Source organism: Podarcis filfolensis (genome assembly GCF_964270895.1).
Source record: "Podarcis filfolensis genome assembly, chromosome: 5".
NCBI lineage: Eukaryota > Metazoa > Chordata > Lepidosauria > Squamata > Lacertidae > Podarcis > Podarcis filfolensis.
The window spans coordinates 52,656,340-52,684,058 of NC_139608.1; the positions used below are offsets into that span (position 1 = coordinate 52,656,340).

Below are 27,719 nucleotides of genomic sequence, written 5' to 3' on the forward strand. Positions count from 1 at the left end.
GCGTTGTCGTCGTCGATAGCGGCGCGCCCGAGGCCGAGCTGACTCTCCTTCTCTCCGCCTCACTTCCCCCTTCCCCTCAGCGCGGGCTCGGGTTGGCGGGAGATGAGGGGGAGGCGCCGGCGCCGCCATCTTAGAGGCGGGCGGAAGGGGCCGGCCTGGCCGCCAGAGGAACCCGAGAGGCAGCCCGGAGACGTGGAAGCGCCACAGCCATGGCTACCCCGAAAGCCTCCGTGGCGGCTGGCGGCTCCTCCTCGGCTGGCGGCGGCACGAACTTGCTCTTCTCCTCGTCGGCCACCGAGTTCAATTTCACGGTTCCCTTCATTCCCGTCAGCCAAGCCCCTGCCCCTCCGCCTCCTCCAGCCGCTGCTGCTGCCGCCGCCTCGGGGCCTGGTCTCCTGCCCGCAGGTAACTCGGCTTGGACATCTTCGTAGGTCCCCCCCACCCGCCACATACACCAGGGTTGCTTTTCAGTGGGTGGCCCGCGCCCGAGGGACTCGTGGGCAGATGAAAACGCGCGCCCGTTTGTTTGCAGGTGGTGTCGCCCATCTCCCCGTTCCTCTCGCGGGGGACTCGCCAATTGGGCAGATAGGCACGGGAAGCTTGTTTGTGTGAAAGTGATGCCTTTGGAGGGACTTGGGAGGGAAGCGGCTTGCGTGCCTCCGAAAGGAAGCCCGTGATCGAGAAGGTGTCGTGGCTTAATTCGTGCCGGACGTCGGACCCGCTAGTGGCGTCTATGAGCCGGAAGCATCACCGGCCAAGAGCCGCCTGCAGGTCTTTTACCAGTTGCTCTTGATGTGAATGGTCGCCTCTCAGCCTTTCCATAGAGATGTCACACAGGCTCTGGTCCTGTTCTCCCCTTCCCTATAAGCAGTGCTTTTTAAAAAAATTAAAAAAAGTTTAGGGGTATTTTCATTCTGACTCAAGAAAATCACCATTTTATAGTTCACATCGGGGAAAATAAATACAGTAAATGGACAAAAGTACAAAGATTCACAAAATGTTTAGGGGTATGCGTCCCCCTGCGTCTGCCTATAAGTTGCCAGATTCAAGCATCCGATGACTGCAGCTCGTAAAAGTTTACATAACAATGAACTGGTAGGTCTTTTAAGGAGCCACTCTGCTTCCCACTGGGTGATGACAACGAATTTGGGGGTGAGGTGGGGGAAGGGCATTCCCAGTTAATAAGTATTGTTTCCAGATTGAGTTGGCATTTGTATATATTTTTTCTTGAAACAAAGGATTGGAAGGCACAGGCATGTTATGGTGGTGATTCGTGGCTGGGAGAACCTGTTGATGATGGGGCTTCGGGGAGGGTCTGTAGCACTGAGAAACATGGGAGAATAGCACAGAGATGTATGGAGATTAGCCTCCAAATCTGATGCCTGGGAAGCTGTTAATGTAACATCAGGTTTGTTTTTTTAAAAAGGACCCAAGGGGGATCCTGGAAATTATAGGCTATAGCATCGCAAACTAGTATTGCTAAAGATGAAATAACTAAGTATATAAAAGAAAGAACCTTGCTGAAGGAGAACTAACGTGGCTTCTGCAAGGGTAAGTCCTGGCTCACTTGTCAACCTTGGCCCTTGGGGAATGGGAGTGGGGAAAGGATCCAGCATAATTATTTATGCTAAATTTTGGGGAAAGTTTGTCACTATCTTATAGTGGTGAGGCATTTCCTAGGGGCAACATTTTTTGAGAGAATACTAGGTAGATCTTGAATTAGGCTAGCTACATCCTTAATGACTCTGCTGTACTAACAGGCAGGTTAGAGAATAACACTCTTAACACTGATTGTGGCCACTGTTACTTGGTGCTTGGCTGCTGAGTGTATTCTGTGTTGTCCTGTAATATTTAGTTTTAGGACTACGTTTTTTGCTGATAACCATGCATGATAAATGCAGATACTGAGCACACATGGTAACAGGCAAAGTTGCCTGTTTACACCTGCTGATCAAGTTCATGCTAAAAGAGCATTAAAGAGAATATGCTGAATTTTGGGGAAAGTTTGTCACTGCGTGTTTTCAAACTCCTCCAGAGAGTTGCAGTTCTTTGTGAAAACAATAACAAGCTCTGTGCTTCGTTAATCCCTCAGGCTGGATTCTTGATTATCTTGTCAGCGTGGGAGCCCTGGCATCCACTTTCATTTTGCCTGAAAGTAGTGAGCCAGTCCTCACTACTTTTTATTTGTGCTTAAGAGCTTTTTAGAGTAGGGTTTGTTTATTTGCATGTCTTGTTCTTTTCATCTTGTTCTTATTGAAGATGATGTGACTACTTTTGATGATAAAACATTTGCTGGTGTGAATTAGACAGAAGTCCTACCTTTTCTGTTCTTCTAATAGGGTAAAATTGTGGATTGTGATTTTCCCCCAAACCTCTTAGGAAAAGCAAAATGCTTCATCTTAGACATTGCTACAGTGGTTCCTTGGTTTAAGAACAGCTTAGTTTATGAACAACTCGGATTAAGAATGCTGCAAACCCAGAAGTAGGTGTTTTGGTTTGTGAACTTTGCCTTGGAATAAGAACATGTTTTGCTTCCTGTTGAGTGTAAATTGAGTCCCCCGCCCCTATGGGAAAGCATGCCTTGGTTTAAGAACGGACTTCCAGAACGGGTTAAGTTCGTAAACCAAGGTACCACTATAGACATTGATATGTGCATTTCAGAGGCCTTTGGAAGCTTGGATTCCCTTTTGGGTAGTGCGAGAGATTGCAAATGAAGGTTACGTTATAGCTAATTATGTTTCGGAATAATCTGCAATTTATGCCAGCAATGTCATTTGAAAATTCTAGGTTTATGTAAGAGGAAGTAGTTCAAAAAATAGTATTTGCTCTAAATGTGTTTGTGTCTAAATGTGACAGTAGTGTAAAAGGCAGAATAGCAAGACATATTAAAGAGCGGAAATAAAATAACAACACTGCAATGTTTGACAACCTGCTTTGAAGTCTCTCATTATTTGTTACTATTTGAAGTAATTTTCAAAAGAAAAGTATACAATTTATCCAGGGGGAAGGATGAAAGCACAGTTCTAAAGAACTGAGTTAAATGTCTGGGCAATTAAAATTCACCTGCAGGTACAGGCAATATATATATATAGGGATGCACATTGACAGTGTGTATTCCTGCATGTATCCCAAATTGGCAGGCTCTCTGAATCATACCACACTGTTAACAAACACCTGTGAGAAATGTTAAAAGCGCAATGCACTCAGAATGTGTTATTTTAAAAAAATGTATATATTACTATTCAGTAAACATGTATCTAAATAAAGTGTTTTCACAGTGCTTCCAAAAAATGTTAAGACTCATGATTTGTAAATATCAGAATGGAAAGAGTCCAGGGGCTGGAATGTCACCACTGAGAATACATCTCTTAGTGTGGTATGCAAACCACTTGAAAGCGTGTCTCAGAAGGTTCTTTTAAGTAATGATATATGCATAAGCCTAACACATTAAAAGCACCAGTGAGTTAGTTGGCCAAGTGATTTTGTCAATTTAATAGGTGATTCAAAATTCTGCTTTTGGAACTGAAACCAGAAAACCTTCATACAAGGAAAAGTCTCAGTTCTCCAAGATAATGTGCCGCAGTGAACAAGAAAGGAACGGGACTGGATAAATTTTCCTATTTGGGGGGAAATGTTTAAAATGGGCAGTACTACCAATAGTTTCTCCACATAAGCTTCCCTTTCTTTCAATAATCCTTGTATCCTTCGTTGTAGACGATACGACTGATGTTGGTGAAGAAGACAGCTTCCTGGGGCAGACTTCTGCAAATCCTAACCCCCCGCCAACTTTCAGTTATTTCTCCCAAGTTCCTAGCAGCAGCGATCCCTTTGGAAGCATTGGGCAGCCATCCTTAGGCGCAACATCCCCACCCCAAGCTGGAACATCTGTTTTCTCTAAGACTTCAGCTTCTCTCCCACTTCTGCCTGGATCACAAGATGGGCCAAATGCTTTCTCAGCTCCTCTTTCCAAATCACAGCCTTTTAATGCGCCACCTGCTTCAGGAATTGGTTCATACACTGGTCCTCCACCAGCTGGCTTCTCAACTCCTCCTCAGGCCATATCGCAGCAAGGCTACAACCCATATCGCCATACTACTTTAAGCAGTAGAGCTAATCCTTACATCACTCCACCACAACTTCAACAGACACAAACACCCACCCAGAACGTTCAGCCTCCAGCCTCTGTACCACCTATGCACATGTATGCGACTCCAGGGACATTGCCACCGGTACGGAAAGTGATTTTTAGCTTTTGGAATTGGTATAAAACTTTTAAGGGTCCTCTCGTGACCTAGCTTGCCCTGCCCTGCATCTTCCAGTACCTCCATTAGTTCAAAGTAGTAATTACTAAATTCAGGGGGAGGGAAAGAGAACTGGAAAATATTGATCAGTTGACAGACAAAAAAATAAATGGCAGTATTTTAAAGTATTTTAAAGTATTTTATTTAGTATGATGAACAATGAGAGTTATGCTACAAAAGCTTCCTTTTGGAATCCTCTAGAGTCTAGACATTCCCTGAAACTTTACAGAACACTGCCAGATCACAGGGCAAAGATAAAATAGGAAAATAAGATTGTTCTTGATTAGATGGAATATTCTTCATTTTTGTTAATAAAATCACTTCTAGACTGCTTTTCATTGAAAAAGTAGAAATAAAGTAATGTATCTATAAAACAGCACCACTATAGTACCAGAATAATTGTGAACTGGCATCAGCCACCAGGGAAGAGAGTATTGATGATATTTAAGCAAATCAAATGATAGACATTAGAAAATATTTGACCCAAACATGCCTACACATACAGACACAAATTAGGTTTTGCATTAAACTTGATAACTTGGAAACCTACACTGAATTGGATGCTGATAGAGGGCTTTGGAGAAGGCACCTCACTCTGAATCAAGCTTGTATTTAATGACATAGTAATCAAATGTATGGAATGAAGAATCTCAGGATCATTTTGTTGGATCTGACCAATTCTAGAATTTAATAAATGTATGATAATAATGTACATGATCAAAGTAATCTGGAGGGCAGTGGATTTTGTGTTTATAATAACCTTTTAAAATTAAGAATTGTATACATTTAAACTGGTTTCATTTTCAGTTTTCTTCGCCTCAGTCAGCATTGCCGCCTGCAGCTCCCATGTCAGCAGGCCCTTTGGTGAAAGCATCTCCCATCTTACTACATAACCAATATGAGCCAGTTCAGCCCCATTGGTTTTATTGCAAGGAGGTGGAAAACAAGGAGCTATGGATGCCATTCAGTGTCCTAGATTCTACAACACTAGAGGAAGTTTATAACTCTGGTAAGTCCTCTGTGCTTTTCATTTATGTGATGGCTTTTTGGCTTTGAAAATAAAGAGGAATAACAAATTGCTGATTATTTACAATGAGAAGGCAGAAATACTAACCCGTCCCAATCTAGTACCCTCCAGACATTTTGGTCTTCAACTCCAATCAGCTGCAGACAGCATTACCAGTGTTCAGTCCAAAACATCCAGAAGGCACCAGGCTGAAGAAGATTTTTGTATACATTTGCATATATTTACATATTGTTATGCAGGTGTTTCTTAAATGGGAACGTGATATATGTTCAGTTCCACATTCAGATTTCAGATTGACTTTTGTCTATAAATCCCATGTCCTGATTTTGTTTTCATAGGCAGCTCTTTGTTTCATTCATCTTGGCAACTTCTATGTGAGCAATTAGAAAGGCATAGTTTGCTGGTAGCCAGTTCACAGAATTGTAGAAATGGAAGATACCCCAACTAGGGTAATCTAGTCCAAACCCCTGGGATGCAAGAATCACAACTAAATAATCCCTGACAGATTGCCATCCAATCTCCTTTTGAAAAACCTCCAATGAAGGAGAGCCCCCCACCTCCTGATGGAGTCCATTCCATTGCCATAATACAGCTCTTAACTGTCATAAAGTCATTCCTAATGTTGAATCAGAATCTCATTTCTTGTAATTGCAATCTATTGGTTTGGGTCTTCCCTCTGGGAGTAGCAGAAAACAAGCTTGCTCCATCTTCCACGCAGCAGCCCTTCAGATATTTGAAGATGACAATCATATCACAGAATTATTGCCTATGAGAATGCTTGTGTATGTCGTATACTGCCTACATTCGGATCCACACCAGTGAACATAGTGGAACAACTGGGAAAAGAGACATGCAGTGACAAGTCTAGAAATCTTTCAAAAGTGCCAAGTTTCCCAGTAACGCATTTGGTTTGACCTCTCTGTTTCATTGTTCTAATATAAAATTTGAAGAGAAGGAAAAGTGAATATTTCCTTCTTGTTTCTAAATATGCGTAAGTTTATCAGTTGAAGGATTCCAAGCTAATAAAACATTTTTTAATGCTTCTAGTGCAACCTGATCCAGAGAATGTTGTCTTGAGTACTGACGGAGGACGTTATGATGTTTATCTCTATGACCGAGTGAGGAAAGCTGTATATTGGGAAGAAGAGCCATCTGAAGTGAGAAGATGTACTTGGTTTTATAAGGGAGATCAAGACAGCAGGTTTATTCCTTACACTGAGGATTTCAGCGAAAAGCTAGAGGTGAGTGTTCTTAAATTGGCTGAATAATAAATGTGTGTGATGGCTTACTGAAAATTGGAATTTGAAAGTGCTCAGATTTTATGGGAAGATAAAAAATACTCACTGTGGAGTGTTGATAAAATGTGAAAGAAATCCCGGTCTGTATTATTGCTATTGTTACTGCTGGTGGTGGTGTACAATGACCAACATTATTATTATTATTTTCCATCTGAAATACTGTTGTGAGATCAGTGAAGTGTGCTTCATCCACATGGTCCTGGTTATTCACTGATATTTCTAATAAACATAAAGGAGGTTAGGGTGTTCTGCACTACCGCTATTTGTCTTTAAATGGGGTAAATTGAACTTTATGTTGATGCTCAACCTACTCTGAGATTCAGCTCCAGAGTAGCAGAATATCTAAGGCCTGGGGGGAAACATATATATATATTCCTTTTGCTCCTACTCTGTATTTTAAAATGCAGGCCAACTTGGGAATTTGGGTTAGCAGGCAGGCTAGAAAAACACTGAATAAGTACATGGAAACAGTAATGTACACAGTGGCATTCAGCATTGTTTGAATAGATTTCTGCTCATGTGCTATGACTTCTCTCTCCCCCCCCCTCTGTGCCCCCACCACATGCCCCCCCCCCAATCTGTACTGGCAGCAAGCTGGAGGGATCCTCCAGAGGAGGTTTCAAGGACATGAGGGACTACAGAGGGGATCAGAGGATGGGGAAGTTCTGGGGATCAGAGGATGGGGAAGTTGTGCAAGCTAAACTAAAAATATTGGAGTTTTGATACTACAGGATTGTCTACAGGACAATACTACAGGATTGTCAATAAATGAATGTGGTATAAGCTGTTTATGGCACTGTCCTTTGACATGACATCTTGATGCTTAGTTTCATGATTTTGCAAAACTGTTTTTCCCCCAGGCAGAGTATAAGAAAGCTGTTACCACAAATCAGTGGCATCGGCGACTGGAATTTCCAGGTGGAGAAACTATTGTTATGCATAATCCTAAGGTAATAAGAATTTTTATTGCACAATAGCATTGCATGTGTGGTTAGAGCAGTATGTAAAACTCAGCGTAACTTGAGCTTCTGTTCACGGAAGGTGCCTGCCTCCACTTCCAATTTCTCACAGTCTCTTCCTCAGTGCCACAACTGATCCCACTCTGCAGGATTTCCTGACCCTTGGGGGCTAGAGATGCAGAAGAGTCATTCTCCACCCACCCTTTTCCTTGAATGCACCTCTGGTTGCAACTCCAAGTGTTTAAATGTAGTGTGTTGTCCACTGATTTTTTTCAGGTTATAGTTCAGTTCCAGCCTTCTGCAATACCAGATGAATGGGGTACCATACAAGATGGGCAGACTAGGCCAAGAGTGGTAAAACGTGGAATTGATGAGGATCATGAGGAAATTCCAGATGGTGAGTGGTTTAGGACAGAGGGCTCTCATATTAGCTTATCCCCCCCCCCCTTTTAATAAATAATGGGGTAGAATGCGGACCATACTTTTTCCATGCCCTAAGTGTAGCAGAGTTTGTTGGACTTTTCTGATTTGGTTGACTTTGCCAGCAAGAGGCCTAATGAGGTAGTTCCATGGAGATAAATTCAGGTTTATTTGGGGGAGGAGAACCCTCCCATCTATTCCTTACTTCATTAATATTACAAGTTTTAAATTGCTTCCTCATCCCAAATGGCCCTCCAAGCGGTGAACAACAACAACAAAAATATGGAAATAGACAAATGCACCTTTAGAGATATGATCTGATTGCAATAAATATTTATATAAAAATCTGTCACTTTCCTAAGCTTGTTCCTTTTTTAAATTTAGCTGTGGGTCCCTGCTACCAACCTGTTTGTGTCTGTTGTGTGGGGGTGAAGAGGGAACATGGGAATCTTCCGCCTCTATGCAGTTAACAGTGTAGTTCGCTGGCAAGTTGTGCTGTAGTTCAGGTCCTGCTCTGGAAGCCAATTGGCCATGCTGGTTGGTTTCTTGTGGCAAGGCCTCAGACTGGATTGGAGGGAAAGGGAACCTTTCCCCAGAGCATTTAATACATGGTTAGGAAGCCTTAGGCTCTTCAGATGTTGCTTAAGTCCAAGTCCCATCAAACCCATTTGGCGTGGTCAGAAATGATGGGAGTTATATTCCAGAAACAAAAAGAGGGCGAGAGATTCCCAATTGCTATTTAATGAAAGCTGTTGCTATTTCTTTTCACTTTTATAGGTGAGGTGTCTCAAATCGATCATCTAGTGTTCATGGTCCACGGCATTGGCCCTGTCTGTGATCTGCGATTCAGAAGCATCGTTGAATGTGGTGTGTGTTTAGACCGTGTATACGCAGGAGTTTCTTTTGCTGATATCTTATTGTGTCCTAATTTACTCTTGTCAGCATTTATATATTATTGATAAGTTACGTTATTGTTGATTAATGCAGAAGTGGGGAACATAAACCATGGGGGTTGAATACATGCCTCCAGGTTTCTCTGTCTGGCCCTAGGGGTACCCAACCCCGTTCTGCCACCTCCCCAACCTGCTCCTCAGCAGCTGTGTTCCACACCATTCTGCAGTGTGTCCTTGAACTGATAATACCTATTGCTTGCTTGGTTATGGGTATGGAGATGTTAGGATTAGAGTCCCCCATTTCCTGGCTCAATGGTTAATTAGCAGAGTCGCAGACCTCTTGCTGTAGCGTGCACTCCAATAAAAAACAGAAGAGTCATTAGTAATAATTTACTAAAAATAATTTACTAATGCATGAATCTTGTGGTTCTTTGTCAAAGCCTTGACAAGGTGCATCTTGAGCAAAAAAAGCAGTTCATATAAAATCCAACACTATACAAGAATACACTGAGAGTGAGAAAGAAATAATCCAGGCAGAGAGAGAGAGAATCGAAAGTAAAATGAAACTGCTCGCTGGGTAGCTGATGTTTGTTCCCAGTGACCTTGTAGTCACTGAGATGTAGTCAAAACAATATCCAGCTTGCTTCTTCGCAGAAATGAAAAGTGCCGACCAGCTAGAATTCCGTACAGAATGTTCCAGCTTCAGCTTCTGCACGTACAAAGAATATGCTAGAAAAAACTTCTGTTTACTTTGATAAACTGGAAATAGTTTCTGTACCTGAGAAACGCCATTAACCCTGGCAGGAGATATATGTGTGTAGAAACTTTTATGTGGCAGGAATGTAGCCTATTGTTCAAAGGCAAGTGTTGCATTCACTTTCCTACACACCTTGTGCCATTCACCCCATTCATTTTTGCCCCTCACCTTGCCCACCATTGGCATGTTGCCCCCTAGAAGGGGGGATGTCTAGAAGGGAATGTGTCTGTTATCCTGAAAAAGATTCCCCACCTTTGCCATAGGAGCATGAAATCATGGGTCCATAGACTTTTACGGCACACCACTTATTAGATATCATGTGTCCAGGGTGCTTCCCAGCCACAGAATGCACATGGCAGGTAGTTAAAGTGTCAAAGGTAACACTTCCAGTCTCTTCTACAGCTCTGGATATCTATACACATCAGTCTAATGGCTAGGCAGTTATTCCCCTTTCCATGTTGCAGCAACCCTCCACCAGTTTATGTACCTCCCTTTGATAGGCTATGTGCACTTAGCTTAGGACTGCGCCTGCATGGAAACTTTCTCAGTTTCCTCAAGGTTCTGGGAGACAGTGGTGCAGGAGAGGGCGGGGAAGCACCCAGCTCTTCTCTTGCCTGACCTTCCTCTTCCTCCTCTTCTGACTCATCCTGTTCTCCACCCTCCAGCTCTGAAGCTTCCTCTGCCTCTGATTCTTGCCTCCTGGCCAGTACAGGCCCCCACAAACCATTGCCCCCCCTCTCCTGAGTCAGACTCCAGCCCCCTGCCTGCATTGCATCAGTGGCTTGCCAGTCCCTGACATCATGTGGAAACCGCTTTCAATCACTCCAATGGATGCTGCATCAAAATATCCTTTTAAAACTGAGTTGAAAATATATTTGGATGGAAGGGGAAATGAAAGGATGTACTGTTGCTTTCTTTCTGAAGGGAAGGGAATGTTTACTCTATAGGTAGATTGGCCCATGGTCAGTGAGGGGAAAACAGCATTATTATTGCTTCTGCAGCCTTTTCCCAGTGTGGCTTTCTAATGTTTAAATGGGTATCACTTCAAAGTCATATTAGATTTTAAAAGCAAAATCAGACTGAAACAATGTGAAACTTTAGCTCTGTCTAATTAATGACTTAGTTTTTGTTTTGTATTGTAGTGATTGTTTTACAAATCTACACTTCTTCGTACAGTTTATGAATTGGAAAGTTTTGATTAGATTAGCAAGACTTCAAAAGTGTAAAGAACTGTTGGAAAATATATTTGAACACATGTAATGGGTATCAATTTGTGGAGTTAACATTAACCTCTTCTTTTCTTCCATTTTTAAAGTTGATGATTTTCGGACAGTGTCTCTGAAATTGTTGCAGTCGCATTTTAGAAAGTCAGTAGAAGAGCTTAAAGTGAGCAGGGTCGAGTTCCTGCCAGTTCACTGGCATAGTACTCTGCATGGAGATGCAACTGGAGTGGATAGGTAGGTCTAAAATACTGAAGTACCAAAACACAGTTATTCTCCAAACTTCTAATCTGTTTCAGCTGGGCTAGCTTGTTGTTTGATCATTGATCACTGTCCCAGAGATGAGCTGCTGAGACAATAATGTGATAGAATGTTTTCACTGAAAACTGTTCAAATGTGTATTGCAGGTTGAGAATGAATTGCCACAAGCTGAATAGACCTATAACCCTCACTATACTTGTCTCATTAAAATAAAAGAGATCATTGAATCTGGTTTAGCGGATGCTATTAAAAGTGATCATAATGTAATTGTGTTAAGAGTTATGTGGCTTATCATAATGGAAACAAGCCAAAGGCAGCCTTGGACTTGCACTCTTTTTTGGTGCAGCTACAATAAGATCAGAAGCATTTGGTTCTGTTATTGATTAGTCGTGGGGGGCGGTGCTCTCTGGCCAACCGGCTGGTTGGCTGGAGCGCAGCTTCCTTCGATGCTGCTGCATGAGGGAAACACTCCCTACCTGCGCGCAGGAAATGATCTAGGGAGTGTTTCCTGCCTGCAGCTGCGTGGGGGGAGGGGCTCAACAACTTTGGGCCATCTCCCCTCATTAATATTCAGTCTCCCAAAATAGGGGGGGTCTTATACACTGGGGCGTCTAATAGAGTGAAAAGTACGGTACTATATAGTGCAGACTATATAAATGATAAGGCTTGTATCAAGCAGTACTGCTCAGCTGACTGTAAGGCTTATGTTAGTGGAACAGGGAGGGAAGCACTGCACCCCAAATCTGCTCTGGAGGTTGGAGGACCTTGACTGCAACTAATAGCTATTGGGATCATCCTGTTTTTAGCTAAGCTCTTTAGTCATGTAATGAAAATGACTTGGCTATTAATCTATTGATTTTGTGTTCCCAGGAATATTAAAAAAATAACTTTGCCGACCATTGGACGTCTTCGTCATTTCACCAACGAGACTCTACTTGACATACTGTTTTACAGTAGCCCCACCTACTGTCAAACGATTGTGGATAAAGTAGGACTGGAAATGAACCGTCTCTATGCACTTTTCAAGAGCAGAAACCCTGAATTTAAAGGAGGAATCTCTGTTGCTGGTCATAGTTTGGGTAATGCTACAACTTAAAAATGATAAGCTTTTTCAACAAAAAGCTATTTTTAAAAATTCCACAGTTCTTGAGAGATGTTGTCCAATGTTTGGTTTTGTGACTGCTTGGGCACACCATTGCTGTAATCTGGTTTGCATGCACGAAACACCTCTAGGTCATCTGAAACTCTAAATATGTTTGAGAGAACAGATCAAGAGGTCAGCATACGTCTTTCTGTTTAAGTTTGGACAAGATTAATGCTATCCTGAAACATCTTGTTTTGCTTCTCCAGGTTCCTTAATATTATTTGATATCCTGTCCAACCAGAAAGATTGGACTTCCACGGTTAATTCTGTGGCTCCTGTTGCTGCCAATGGTATTGGGAAGGATGCGGCTGAATATGATCAGCAGGTATTTGTGCTAAAAAGCAATTGTCCGTTAAGACTTGTGTGGCTGGCTTTTTTAACTGTTTAAACCATCTTCAAAACACTGGAAATATACAGCCTAGTCAATTCTCTGTCTACATACTATACGGGCTGCCTTTTGCATGCGGCAGCTGCCTGCAAAATAAAGATCCCTGGAAGATCAGGGGTTTTGGGTATGGTATCTGCTGCAGAAGTTACTCTGCCCAGGGAAGCTGTCAAGAGTGATGCATAACGGGCAGGCCTCTTATTCACTGCAATAATAACCTGAATAAGGCTATTGCTTAGTTACATTTCCCTGGATATACGTTTGACTTCCACATACTGTTAGGAATTGGTTTTTTTATCACAAATATTTTTCTTTCTTTCAAGATGACAGTAGAGTCTAATTCTGCTGGTTCTGTACATTCTCTTTCCAACGATGAGCATGATGTGGAGGACGATATTCCAACCTTGCAAAGAACCCTGGAAATGCTTAGCTTGTCTGAGTACATCAGCACATTTGAAACGGAGAAGATTGACACAGAATCTCTGGTATTTACATTAGCACGGGGAGGTAGCAAGTTAAAATGGACTGCTGACTAATTTTACAAAAGGTGGAAATGGGTAATCCAGGGGTGGGCAACTTTAACTTTATTTCATGTGGTCCTTTGCCTAATTTCATGTGGGTGGTAAGGATGTAGTGGCAGAAAGAGGGGGGGGGGAGAAAGGGAGCACTCCACTTTTGACTCTCCCTGGCCACCACCAGCATGTGGCAACCAATATATTATCCCCGAGGGAATGCAGCCCTTGAAGAAGATAGGTTCCCCATCCTGATATAATGGTTTCAGCATAACACACCCAGATACGTAAAAATAAAAATACATTGTGTCAGGAGACGGGATCACACACCCACACCTATACATGCATTGCAAGAAAGAGTAGAGGGGTTTGCAACATAAACCTGTACCTTAGAAAAAATTACCAGCATCCAGTCTAAACTATAGGTCTGTAGAGATTTTTATTTTTATATAATACCTTCCATGTGTATAGCACTTTCAGGGATCATTTCTCTAGTTTGTAACTATAGAAGAATGTGAGATTAGAAGCCTGCCGTACTTACAGTCTGGAATTAAGGTCCAGGGAGGGAAATGGAGGCATATCTAAATGAATTAACTATATGCTATTATTTAAGTTACATATATTTAGGCTTAGTTAAATGAGTGTATTTGGACATGTATTGCACTATTTACTTTGCCTGAGATAGTTAGAATTTGTGGTTCCAGAATTTTGTTTGTTGGAGATCTCTCTTTTACTAAAATATGCAAATATAAACTGTGTTCTTAAAAAGCGAATAAGCAAACCTTGATATATTTATATATATTTACAAAACAGCTGATGTGTACGATTGATGATCTGAAGGAAATGGGAATACCTCTTGGGCCGCGAAAGAAGATAGCAAACTTTGTAAAAGACAGAGCGGCCAAACAGGTAGGGAATGATTGCTTTGCAAGCCAGAACTATGGCAGTAACATTTCAGTGTAATAGAGCTGCTCAAAGAATTACAAAATAGGCATGGTGAGAGTTGGATAAGAAAGAGTTGGTCAAAGTAGAATAATACAGACAGGCACATTGTACTTCCCAGAAAGCTTAATGCGTACATAATATGTACACAATGCAAAAGGAAATAGTAGTTGAAAGGAAAGAGTAACAAGAGTTGCAAAGTTTTATTTTACAAAACTATTAGAAAAGAATACAATGTAAGCTTGATATTGTAGCATCTCCAAAATACTCCACAATCAATACCTGATTCACACATTAAATACTTTCATTGAGAAGTACACATGCTTAGTTAAAACTGGCTACAATTTAAATACTATGAATTTTAGTACCGGTCGCATCCAGCTGAATAACTACCATGCATCATACCATATTGGCCCGAATATAAGCCATACTTTTTTTCCAAATTTCAACCGTGGAAAGTTAAAGTGCTGCTTAGATTCTCCACCTTACAAAAATTGGCTTTTACGATATCGCTGCTGAAACAGACATATGGTAAAATGGAACGGGTGTTGCCTGCAGAATTTTAAGGGAGCGGCTTATATTTGGGTATTGCCTTTTTCTCTCCCCCCCCCCCCCCCCCGGAATTTTAAAGGTGAGTCTTATATTTGGTTGTGGCTTATATTCAGGCCAAAATGGTAGTTCCTTAATGTGAAATGTTCAGGTGTGCTGAGTCAAGAGAGCCATGGATACAGGGCATGAGATCTAGCCTCATGACTTGCTTTTCCTGAATTGTGTAGGGTGGCTTGAGCCATAGATTAGAAGATTTTTTAAAAAGCTGAATCTAGTGCAAATGGATCATATTATTTCAGCGCTTAAAGATCTTACTAGGCTGCTAGTTTGTTTCTGAATGCAGTCCAAAGTGTTTGTTGTGAACCATCAAGTGCTGTATTCTCTGAGTGCCAGAGGATCTGAAGAACGTTCTGCTCCTATGTGGCTATGAAGGCAGGGCCTTTTGTCTTGCAGCACCGAGACTGTGATACTCCCTCCGCATGGCTATTTATTTTTGCTTCCTGTTAAGCACCATTTGAACACTGTGCCAAGCTTTTAGTGGGATTTGACTGATATGGACCTAATTGACTTGTAATGTTATATGTTCTTGAGGTTTATTCTTATTTTGCATTGTATGCTGCCTCGGGCACTAAAGACGGAATACAAATATTTTAAAATGAATGAATATTAGAAGGTGATTTGAGTGAGTTAAGACTTGGTTGAATACAATAATACAATACAATAATTAAACTAAATAGAACATAGCAGTGGGGTGGTTTCTTCCCCCCTCCTCCAAAGCTCCTCCAAAGCTTTTGAAATCGTTGCATCAATAGGAACAGAGAAAAGCAGCATTGGAGAAAAAGGCAGCAGCTGAAGCCATGTTGCGGAACCAGGAAGAAGCTGCGCAGGCAGCAAAGAAAGTGGTCAGTTTTGCTTCGCCTTCAGAATCTGGTATGCTCCAGGATCCATCCAAGAAAAGGCTTCCAGTTGGAGCTTCAGTTTCCTCTGCCAACATAGATTATGAGTATTTTGAAGTGGGCACTGGTCAGGTAAGTTTTATGCAAGTTAAAATAGTCCTCACTGATGGAACTGTCTTTTTTTGACACATACCCCATTCACAGAACTGCTGCTATGATGATGGGGTCATATGTTATGGAAGCGGTGGGATCCTGGCCCAGAGAATGGATGATTCACTTCAGTTGTGGAAGTATACAAGTGTATACAGTTTGTATACCATCCATTCCTCAGAAACACTGTTTTTAATAAAATATGTTTTTGCTAGGCTTGTCTTGTTAGTATCAGATGAGACCTTTGTATCTGTCTTGTGGGATACACCTGTGGCTTTCAAGTGGGCTGACTGACATATGAAGGAGGTATTAATCATCTCTTTTTTAATTCTTTGTCTTCTAGGTGTCTGTGGTATATAGTGCACTTGACTTTGAGCCAGACAATTTCTTTGCATTGGGTTCGCCAATTGGTGTATTTCTCACTGTAAGAGGAGTGGACAAAATCGATGAAAACTACAGGCTCCCCACTTGCAAGGGATTTTTCAACATCTATCATCCGGTTAGTGAGAAGCACAGGTTTTCAGTCACTTTCAGCGAAAGGACTATAGACTGACTATCCATTTAACACCTAATTGGATCTTTTTAAAAGCTCAGGAAAACAATTTGTTAGGCTGAAACGGATTTTTAGCACACCTTCAGGTACTTCTGTACCAATGTATATTTAGCTAAGATAATTACTTCAGCCCCATAACATACAGTGGGCCTGCAAATCAGTGGAATAGCAGTGCAATACATATACATATCTGCTCAGTGGGCTTATGGGCAAGTAGGTATAGGACTGCAGCTTTATGTTTGTTGCATCTCTGCACTGGATTATGGTCACACTTTTTTATTGCATCATTAAATTTTATTTAAGTATTCGTTTTAGAAATAGGTCTCCTGTGGAAAGAGCTTTTTAAGTCCCCTTCCTTAACTGGCTTTGGGGAAGGTCATGTGAGGTTCCCACAAGATTGATGTTTAGATTGATCACTGCTTTCGTTCTTGTTTCCAGCTCGATCCAGTGGCTTATAGGCTAGAACCTATGATTATTCCTGACTTGGACGTAAAACCAGTTCTTGTTCCACATCACAAAGGCAGAAAAAGGCTTCATCTTGGTAAATAAAGTGTATTCATATATTTTCTAATATAGGGATCTAGTCAGAAGGCTGGATCCAGAACTGGCTCACTACTTCACAGGTCATTTTGAGAAGGTGGCAGGACCACTCACCAGTCCATAACCTGATGTCAGGTGATTCAGTGTTCACGCTGTGTTTGCAAAGGAAGAATATTGAGGATAGTGAAAATGCTGCCTTTTACGGTCAGAGAGCTGGTAGCATTTTTCTTATCTCTAGTCATACTTCTGTGTGACCACTAAGACTGAAGAGAAGCACCTGCTTGCTCTTTGACAGTAAAAGGTAAAAGGCAGAGACAGCACAGGAAGCAGCAGAGGCATCAGCTCCAAATTTTGAGATGCTTGGATCAGATAACAGATCTCCAAACCTGTTGTCATATGATGTCAGGTGACTATGGTTTGCCCCAAATGGCCCCACAGGCTAGTTAGACTCATGGGCTGGAGGTTTCCCCCCATTGTTGTAGATTATAATACACAAACAGAAGAAGGTTCATTCTCAGAAATAAAAATTTGCAGAATTTCTCTGACCATTCTGAAAGAACAGATGTGTCATAAGGCTTTCCCCATTCACAATTTTCCCTCTCAATTTACCATTTCCCGTTACATTGGGCCTTGCGGGACAAAAATATTTTGGGGTCTTCACATCTCTTAATATAGTGGGTAAGGAGACACGGTGATCATATTCTATTATGTCTCTTTATGAATGCCTTTGCAATGCTGTGCATGTGGTGGCAGCTATATACAGTGGTACCTCAGGTTAAGTACTTAATTCGTTCCAGAGGTCTGTTCTTAACCTGAAACTGTTCTTAACCTGAAGCACCACTTTAGCTAATGGGGCCTCGTGCCGCCGGAGCACGATTTCTGTTCTCATCCTGAAGCAAAGTTCTTAACTCGAGGTACTATTTCTGGGTTAGTGGAGTCTGTAACCTGAAGCGTCTGTAACATGAAGCATGTGTAACCCGAGGTACCACTGTAATCCCTATTGTTTGTAGTGATATATTCCTCTTAATTTCTACACATGGAAAATTTTCAGCTGTAAAATAGTATCAACTACAATAGCTGAATTGTGATAACATGGGATGCTTGAGGATATTGTCCTTGCATTTTTAATGCATTTCATTTTTTTGGTATCGGCTGACAAAGTACTAGTTGTCTCAAGTTCTTGTTAGAACTTCAGCACCTCTACAACCCAAATCTGTCCTGAAGGTGGCAGAATAGCTCATTTCATAGAAGGTATATTCAGTTTTTCCTCCTAAATGCGCTCTAAATAAGTTGGTGCCTGTGGAATAATGCTTGTCTTACAATTCATCATTTCTGTGGCGTTTCTAATTATTGGAGAATGGTTCTTGTTTCAGAATTGAAGGACTCTCTTTCTCGAATGGGATCAGACCTGAAACAGGGTTTCATCAGCTCGTTGAAAAGTGCTTGGCAAACCCTGAATGACTTTGCACGTGCTCATACATCTTCCATTCAGCTCCAAGCAGAACTGGAGAAGGTAGCTCATCAAATAAAACAGGAAGAAGAAAAAGATGAGACAGACGGTTAGTTGTTGCATGGCTATTATATTTTCAGTAATTACTGTAAATGTTAAGTGACTGGGACGTGCCCCAGTTTTATTACCTTTGTATTAGAAAGTTAAGCTTGATGCCTTTAGGCTTGATTTAGATTCTTACCCATCATTCTGAATATCTAACCCTGTAGCCTCTGGGTAACTCCCCCAACATATAATATTTAAATTTATTTTTACTTTGAACACTTTGTCTGAATGAGAGTTTTGTCAATAACATTTTTCACTTTGTGTCTTTTGAACTTTGGTTGGCCAAATTGAAAGCATCCCCTTGCTAGCTGTACAAGCTTCATGTACAGACCACATAAAAATGGGGTATATCTCTTGAAATGAATTGCCCTTGTAATACTGTCTCCAGATGATGCTCTTCTGAGTGACCAGCAGTTTGCCAGCTTCATCCTGTCTGTGATTAATATGGCTTACCACTGTTTTCCTTGCTTTTGTCAAAGCCGCAAAAGCTTTTTGGTAACATCAAAATTTGTGCTAGAGTAATCAGATGGAATTAATGTATTAATATTGACAAGTACTGAAGGCCTTGATGGGTCCCGGAAACCTGATGGGAGTTTTGCCTTTTTTCTTTGATTAACAGTCCCTACTGTTCCTTGCCGCAAAGTGTTTTTGAACCTCTCCTCAGTTTTTAAGTGTAGTTTGTAAATAGTATGAAGGCCTGCAGTTTGAAAAACACAACCACAGAATCCCTTTTGGTAACTGAAACAAGCCACAGAATTTAATTTGTATTTGGGAAGCTTTTTGCTTTGGCTTTTATGGCAGGATATTCTGACTGTTCTACTTTATTTGAGCTAATATGATGAAACACCACACAAATATTAGGCTGTTGTTCTGTTATTAAATACTCTGAAAGTTTGACCTCCCGTAACTTATGCTTCTGTTTTTTACTATTAGGAATGCATAGGAGCTGCCTCGTAGTGACATACCATTGGGCCATCTTGCTGAGCAAGACCAGTGGTCAGGGATGATGGGATGCAGTTCTCTAGGGACTCAGTCAGGAGACTCTGCCAGCCCTACCTGGAGATATCGGGGGATTGAATCCGACCTGCTTCTAAGGCAGATGCTCTACTGAGCTTACAGCCCTTCCCACATTGTGTAGATAATAGGAGGAACCCACAGCTGTAACAACCCAGACAATATTCCAACAAGCTTAAAATGGATAAAGTGTAATAGGGACCGCAGAAAGGCAGAACCAGGAATTCATCAAAGATTCAATTTACCATGTACTTTTCATGCTCTGTTTCCTTCTGCTGCCACAGAAAAGATAGTTGAAAGCCCAGATCTTTCAAAAGATGAAGACTTGGCTGTAAAAGTTGGTTTGCTAAATGGAGGACGACGTATTGATTATGTGCTGCAAGAAAAACCCATAGAAAGTTTCAACGAGTATTTGTTTGCTCTACAGAGTCACTTGTGCTACTGGTAATAATATTTTATTCTAATATGACAGACAGCTTCATGTTCTTTCCTGCATTTATTTTAGCTGTTTCTTTGCTAGCCTTTTTGGGAATTATATGCAGGAGCAGTACAGGAGCGGGTGGCGAGAAGCCATCACGGGCATTGCTGCTTACCTGGGCAGGGTGGGGGTGAGGTCGCGGCCATGTGGTTGCACCACTGAACATGGCGGATTGACAGGGTCACTCTTGCTGGTGCAACCACACGTCCCTGATCTTGCCCCCAACTTGCCTCAGCCCTATCTAGGTAAGCAACAGTGATGCTGGTGTTGGGAGGGCAGCTACTTGTATTTTTGTTCCGACTGTGACACCTTCCACACTGAGGATCAGAACATTTCAGCAAATATACAACACAGTTTGCTGCGTGGGAATACCCACACATTGGTTGCATCTTATTTTGTTCATAAGATCAGTTTTTGCACCAGATAAAAGAGTTTTTCACTGTAATGTTTTTAGCCTGGATTGAGTTTCTCAGGGCTAGAAAAAACTTAAGTACAACAGAGTCTTCTGGTCTGTGGCACAGGGCAGAAAATGGATAGACCTGCCATTGTACCAATGTGGTCTTGTTGGTAAACCTACAAGAGATCCCTCTCCTTGTACCAGTGCAGTGTTCGCAGTCACAAAAGGTTAATGTGAAATGCCACATACTGCAGTCCAGACAAAGCACAGAATTTGCACTCTCCAGTGAAATGCTGCCCTTTGCAGGCACACCACAGAATCAGAGCTGCCTACAGCAGTGGGGTTTGGTGGAGAAAATAAGGACAAGGACTTGGTATTATTATTATTATTATTATTATTATTATTATTATTACTACTACTACTACTACTACTACTACTACTACTACTACTACTGCATGAGAAATATGTCTGATGTGTACCAGTAAAAGGTGCTTTTCTGGAGACAAACAAATTGTTTTTAATGGTGTGTGTGTGTGTCCAAAATATAAAGATAGTGATGGGAGTGTTTTTAAGTATGGGTTTATGTTTCTTGAGAAACAGTGCATGAGGATACTTCCTATTGAGCAGTTAGTCATTTAAAATAACCATCCAAACAGTATTTTAAAGTTTGCTCCGGAATTTTAATTGACTAGCTGGTGCAATAAAACGTATTATCCTGCTTGTTCTGCATCTGTGCGGGTTTGCTGTGGGACTAATGCTGGAATCTGTTTTGTTTGGTGTATGCCAAAAACATAGCTGTATATTGTTCTCCGTAAGGTGGCACTCTTGGGCTTCTTTTAATTAAAAAAATATCTATTGATCAATAAATTATAACATTAGTAGGCTTCTTAAAAGTAGTTTGGTAGGAAGGGGGCAAATGATTACTTACATATAGAGCTCCACTTGTTATCCAGGTAGACAAATATAACCCTTTTGTATTTGTGCAATATTTACTCTTGTTCCCTGCGATTTGCAGCATATGGTTGAACATATGCAAGGATTAATGTAGCAGACCTTTACTTTTCCTGCCCATCCCAACCTTCTCCCCCTCTTTTTGTAGGGTGTCTTATTAGGCATCAGCTCTCTCTTTTTTTTCTTCTGATGACAGTGCCTAGACAATTTTATAAATAACTGTAAAAGCAATAAATTAGTGAGACTTCTGTGGAGAGATAATCTAGCATTAAATGCACTGCTTGAAAGATTGCTGCTAACTCTCTTTGGAGATGTTCTTAACAACTTCTAAAAATGATATAAATCTTGAATTTTGTAATACAACTGCTCAGTACAGTAATCTGGGTTGTGTAGAACAGGTAGATCGATTTAAATCAATGCTATTTAGGCTATGCTCATCTGAGGGTGGAAAAGACCTACTTCACCCACAGAGCTCAATGAGTGTGCTAAAGGAATCTATATTTTTATTGCACTTGTGACAGTACAGTGTTAGGCACTGATGGATGATGTCATGGAATGTAAAGTAACATGCAGGTTGTTGAGGAAACCAGGCTGCCAGCAACAGATTGCTTGTGAGGTAGGGGAGGAATGGTGTTGAGAAGCAATAAAAGGAACAAATGAAAGCATCACAGTGGCAAACTTTCAGTCAGCAAGATTACATATTTAGGTATTTGTGTCTGCTGCACTTGGAAAAAAAAAATGCTGAATAGCAAAAAGGTTTCAAGCAGGCAATTATTTGGCAATCAGCAAGTATTTTTATTTGCAGGGAATCAGAAGACACCGCTTTGCTTCTCCTGAAAGAAATATATAGAACTATGAATGTTTGTCCTGAACAGCCGCAACATTGATGTATGGATACCCATCATTCAGAATTTGTAAGTAATCCTCAATATAAACGCAGCACAGGTTGTCCCTACTTGAGAGTACAACTCTTCTTTTGTAGAATAGGGAAGTGATGAGAGCTCCTATTGATGTGAGAATGTTAAATGGCTGAAACTTAGAGACTTTGTTCCCTTGTGTGCAGGTGACAATATCTTAGGTGGTCTCCTTATGTGTAGCATTTGCAATGAAAAGTGCACTTGGAGTAGACTTTTTTGTCCCATCCAGTTGCATAAGGCCATTTCCCTTATCCCAACCTTCCAGATGACTTCAGTAGGCAGGATACTAGAAGTCATTTTCTTCCTTTCTCCATGATTGTGGCTTGGACTATGAAGCAGTTAGACTACTACTTACCCTGCAAATCCACAATGTGCTTTGGATATTTGAGAGAGTGGTGAAAAGAAAAAGTGGGAATGCTTCAAGCTTCCAGTTTCCTGTGCTGCTTTGCAATATTGAAACCAGAACTTCTGCATCTTTTTATGACTGCATGCATAAGCTGCACTGAAGCAACACCTAAAGCCCTTGTCAAAGGAATTTCAAGCTTATGACAGCTCTGGTATCTGTTTAGCATTGCATTGTTAAAAATATGACAGTGAGATCCCCCCTCCCAGCAACTATGAGAGCATAAGTAAATCAAAGGGATCTGTTTAAAAGATGGAAGTCACTGTATTGCAGTGGGCAAAAGTAATTTTGTGGTGCTCATATTTTAGTGACTTGCAAGTTCATACTAGCCAGGAATGAGATTAACTTCTGTTATTTGTGCCAGCATCTGTGCTAGCAAGGAGCTAGATATCGTCTCTCTTTCGAAATTAGTTCTTCACAGCTTCAGGTTAGAGGAGGGAGGCAGGGAAACACAACAGAAAATAAATCCTAAATGTATACATACCCTTGCAGAATTAAATTCTGAAACGCTGAATTAGTTTTAATTATTATTCAATGGGTTATCAAGTATTTCAGCTCATTTAACTCATCTGTTATGTTCAGTTGACATAGTAGTATTCTTTAGCAAGGGAAATGTCTCAGTTTGTGTGCATTTGTGTGTAGATTTAAATGATTTGAACTGTGCTTGGTGTTTGTTTTATACTTTGTAATTGGGTGGCTCTGTTAGGTTCCCTAAACACACTATGGAACCAGGGTATCAAATATTAAGCATCATTTGTTTAATATCTTAATATTTTCTTTTAACTGCACTTGTTGCAGCTCTGGTAAACAAATAAAACATAGCTCTAGAAATTATTCCCAGGACTCAGTGAAATATACTCAGTTTGGCTCATACCATGCTGCTTCATGACATATTCATGCTTTGCTTGCTAAGTGAAGCTACATCTAAAATATGCAGATAAATGTCTCTGATCTTATGCATAACTTAAATGTAAACTCATCCAATGTACACAAATAATAACTTTTTGGAGGGGTTGGCAGATCCTGTGCTGTCTCCTTGTGAGAGAGCTCATAGGTAAAAATATAAATGCCATCAGGTTGGGGGGCGGAGAGAGAGGCTTTCCAGCTGTCTACAATTATTGGGCTGCTTCAAAAAGGACAGCACACTCTTCTTTTAAAGTTTATTTACTGGCTGTTCAATAAGAGTGGATTTTGACAGTGTTTTTTTCCTTATTGCTATACTGCATCAGGATGCAACATACCCAGTTCACCAGATGGGCACAATGTCTGTACAGGATTCCCAAAGGTTCTCTATGGGCCCTACATTCTACAATTAGTGCAGTTGGCCATTTGAAGCACAGGGCAGCCTGAGCCTCTCCTCATTTACCCATGCAGCCTTCCCTCTTGCCTAAATACACGTTAATTTGATAGTTGTAGCCCTTTACATAAGCTGTGAAACTAACCAAGTTTGCCATAGCTTACAACTTCTTTTCTTTTTACTCTTCCTTCCAGCCTTTCTAATCTTTCTGCTGGCCTGCCAACAACCTTTTGAAGAGGCAACACCAATTCCCTCGTCACAGATGACAGAAGTGGTTTCAATCTACAGCCCTCAGATTCCATACCATCATTTTTTACTTTTGTTTTCTTTCTTTTTTTATTAACTGGGGTGGAGGAAAAGAAAATGAAGCCTACCGTTCAGAGTACACATACCTTTTTTTTTTTTAAACCAGCCTTGAATCATTTGTGGAAGAGTTGCCAAACATAAATGACCCTTCAAGAAATGTGTGGCATGCAAATTAATCTTTATAATCTGATTTATCAGACTTGTATTTTCTATAAGGGCTGTGGTTTGTTTGTTTTTATAAAAAAATATTATTGGTAAACAGCAATAACAACCTTTTCGTTTAATAAAAAGACCATTTGTCCCATTTCTGCAAGAACTGTGAAGTTCAAACTACTTTAATACAAATCTACATCCATCCATTTGTATTTGTTGAAATAAAGCAATTCCTTGCACCTGGTAAGCCTACCACTAAGATTTTATAATGAAATATCTTCTGAGCCTCTGAGGGAGAGTGTTTTCAAATGCTTGCGACATGAACTTCAACTCTGTATCATAGAGAGCAGCTACAAACTGCTTGATCTTGCTGTATGTTTTTTTTGCAGAGGGAGAATAGAAAAGGATAAGCCAAATAAAATTTTAGTTTGACGGTAGTGACCAGCCTGGGATGTGGAAGTCTCCATGCAACTTGGGAGACTGGATTTGCAGAAATCAAATACATTTATGGCCCTGCAACAGAAGAGGAGTGTTTTGATTATTAGATTTAGAGGGAGTTTTGGTATGCCAAGAACAGTCCCCGTGTTGCTTAGTGGAGTATGAGAAGGTTAGAGAAGTTTCTTAAACACTGGACTTCTATCACTTTTGCTGCTCCTTCTGATTCCCCCTCTGTATACTTTCAATTTTTTTCATTAAATATAAAACTGTGATAGCTTCTATTTGCTGGTCTTCTACATAGTGGCTTGTCATGGATGAGTAGCCTTTTTGGAAAAAAAGGTGGGGTTTTTTTTTTTTTGGTGGTAATGTCCACATTATTTTTGCTATTTGCTTTGTTGCAGCATTGTGTCTTGAAGAGGGAGGTAATAGATCAGGTGGTGCTGTAGTTGGATCAGCTTCTGCCTGCTGTAAAGTCTATGCAGTTTAAAACCTTCATATTCTTAGGTTGAGAGAACTTTTCATTGCATTATATTAACCTGTAGCTATTTTATATCTCTTTATAAATATAATATTGTGGCTAATACTAAAAGATACTGTGATACCAGCAAGCTTCTATGCTTGCCTGCCCCCCCCCCAACCTCTGGTAATCCTCACTTTATCTCAGAAAGCAACAGGATGTTTTCTGTCTTGCTTTTTCCCCTCTTTCTAAATATTCGGTGCTCCATTCATCACAATGAAATTTCCCTTCAGTCATTTGTTAAACCAGAACAAATTTCTGTCAGAGGAATGCGGGATGAAGCAACAGCTTGTCAGAGAGCATAACAAGTGGGAAAGCCCTTTAATAAATCCTGGATTAAAGTTGTCTCTGAACAGGTTTCAGAACTGTACATTTGGTATTCAGAATGTGTTTTCAGTCCTCCTCGATAAAATACCAAAGAACAAAAGAAATGCAAAGGTTTTCAATAATCGACAACAGTATTGAGTGTGTGGTGTGTACTGAAGTGAAATGTGTAAAGGTAGACCAAATAAATGTAATGTTAGCAAATATGAAAAATAAAAAGGTGTTTATTGAAACTTTTATTTTTAAGGAAGAAAACTTAGTAATTTCCTTTGCTTTTCACTTGCTCAATATTGTTTAGTGCTCTGGCAGGAAATGGCTTCTGAGTTGGTGGCATAGAACATACATTGTGTTTCAACTTGAAAATTTTAAATTCATTAAGAAATTCTATTTTTTTTTAGCAAACATTCTATGTGTCATCTGAATTGAGGGATAAATATTTCCCCCCCTGTTTAAGATATTTATCTGGGTGTTGATGTGGTTATCTAAAACAGTCTGAATATTGCCTATTAAACTTGACATTTGTTGATAGGAACATTACACCTGTCCTCTGCGCAAACTGCTACCTTTTATTCCTGTTGGCTCTATTCAACAGCTGAATTCTGTCACATTCTACAAATATTTGAGGTTCCAGTGATATGAGCACTAAAATGCCAAGTTCTTGTGATGGGATAAGGATAGAACTTTGTACAAAGGAGACATAATGCTGGATTTCCATGCAAACAATATGGAATAAAACATAAGTTGTTTTAAACTGTGTTTAAATTTGTGTTTTTTAAGTATCTAACCAACCCTGGGACCTCAGCGTAAAGGGTACGCAGTCAATAATAATAGCAATAATAGCCCCAGTCCCGCAATAGCAATTTGGGGGAACCTTCCTCTTCCACTAGAGCAAGGATGTCCCAACAGGTCAGTCGTGATCTATCGGTCTATTGCGGGGCATCCCTAGTTGATAGCGTGACCCCCCCCAAAAAAGCTCAACAATTGGTCAATCCAATCCAACGGGTAGATCACTGCCAGTTTTTTTTTATAGAGTCGCAGTCTCTTGGGAGTTGAAACCATATCAAAAAAAAAAAATTCTTCCAGTAGCACCTTAGAGACCAACTAAGTTAGTTATTGGTATGAGCTTTTGTGTGCATGCACACTTTTCAGATATCTGGTGAGGTTGATGGACTTCTATTTATGTGGCTCAATGTGGTGCCTTCCATAGTTCTAGTTACAGGTAGGTAGCCGTGTTGGTTTGCCGTAGTCGAAACAAAACAAAATAATAATAAAAATTCCTTCCAGTAGCACCTTAGAGACCAACTAAGTTATTGGTATGACCTTTCGTGTGCATGCACGCTGGACACTCCTGCGCTAGAGGATAGAGAACACATGCATACAGGAGCAGCCATAGCTCTGCTATAGTTCACCAGCTTGGGAAATGTAGCTGTGCCCTTTGGCAGCTGCATCTAAGGATTTTCTCTCTCTCCTCCCTCTTAAACTGATGAGAGACAAGACAACAGCAGCAATAGGGCTCTTCTGGACTGAGCTGTCGTGTGTGTTCTCTCTCCTGCTTTGCTACTCCCCTCCCCTTTACTGGCAGAAGAGAGAGAAGGATCGGTCATTGGATGCCAGCCAAGAGAGGGAGAGAGTAGACCGGGCAGCCAAACATGATCCAGCATCAGTACTTGGCACCCTCAGGCAGCTGGCAGGACACACTGACGCCTACGATTGACCCCCAGCTGTAGCTTACCTGGTAGCAGCAGCTGTTCTAATTTCCCACAAGGCTTTGGAGCAGCACTGTTTGAAAAGCATTGTGGGAAATGAAAAAAGGCCACAGCCATCAAGGGCACTTTGCCAAGGGCCATGCGAAGCTTGATCTGCCAAATCTTTCTGTGATTGTTTTCTTTCATTTTAATCCTTTCTAGTGTTTTGCTTCAGTCAATACTGACAGTTGTTTCTCCTGGGTTTGAGAACTTGACTTTAGGTTTCAGTCCTCCCTACAGTAAGCAGAACATTAGTCAAAGAAGGGGAAACAGAGGATGCATTTAGATTCTATTAAACAGAAGCAAAGAGTACCAGCCAAACATTAGGATTAGTGATTAGTCTTTCCTTTTGTTCATTAGAATCTAGATTGATCCTCTATACTGCTCCCCTTAACTAGCATTTTGCTTACTGTTCTG

The 27,719-nt window shown here is 40.9% G+C and overlaps 1 protein-coding gene across 1 annotated transcript; it reads left to right on the forward strand.

The window, feature by feature from the left end:
* Nucleotides 1–89: 89 nt before the first annotated feature.
* Nucleotides 90–26,308, forward strand: SEC23IP (SEC23 interacting protein). Its single transcript, XM_083616405.1, has 19 exons — nt 90–405; nt 3,715–4,229; nt 5,109–5,310; nt 6,376–6,569; nt 7,487–7,576; nt 7,862–7,982; nt 8,783–8,872; nt 10,971–11,112; nt 12,007–12,215; nt 12,487–12,605; nt 12,989–13,150; nt 13,991–14,086; nt 15,481–15,696; nt 16,058–16,213; nt 16,706–16,808; nt 18,181–18,366; nt 19,661–19,820; nt 22,008–22,116; nt 24,014–26,308. Exons 1-18 carry the CDS (start codon nt 210–212, stop codon nt 22,087–22,089), a joined length of 3,039 nt encoding a protein of 1,012 aa, XP_083472531.1. The 5' UTR covers nt 90–209; the 3' UTR covers nt 22,090–22,116; nt 24,014–26,308.
* The last annotated feature ends 1,411 nt before the right edge of the window (nt 26,309–27,719 follow it).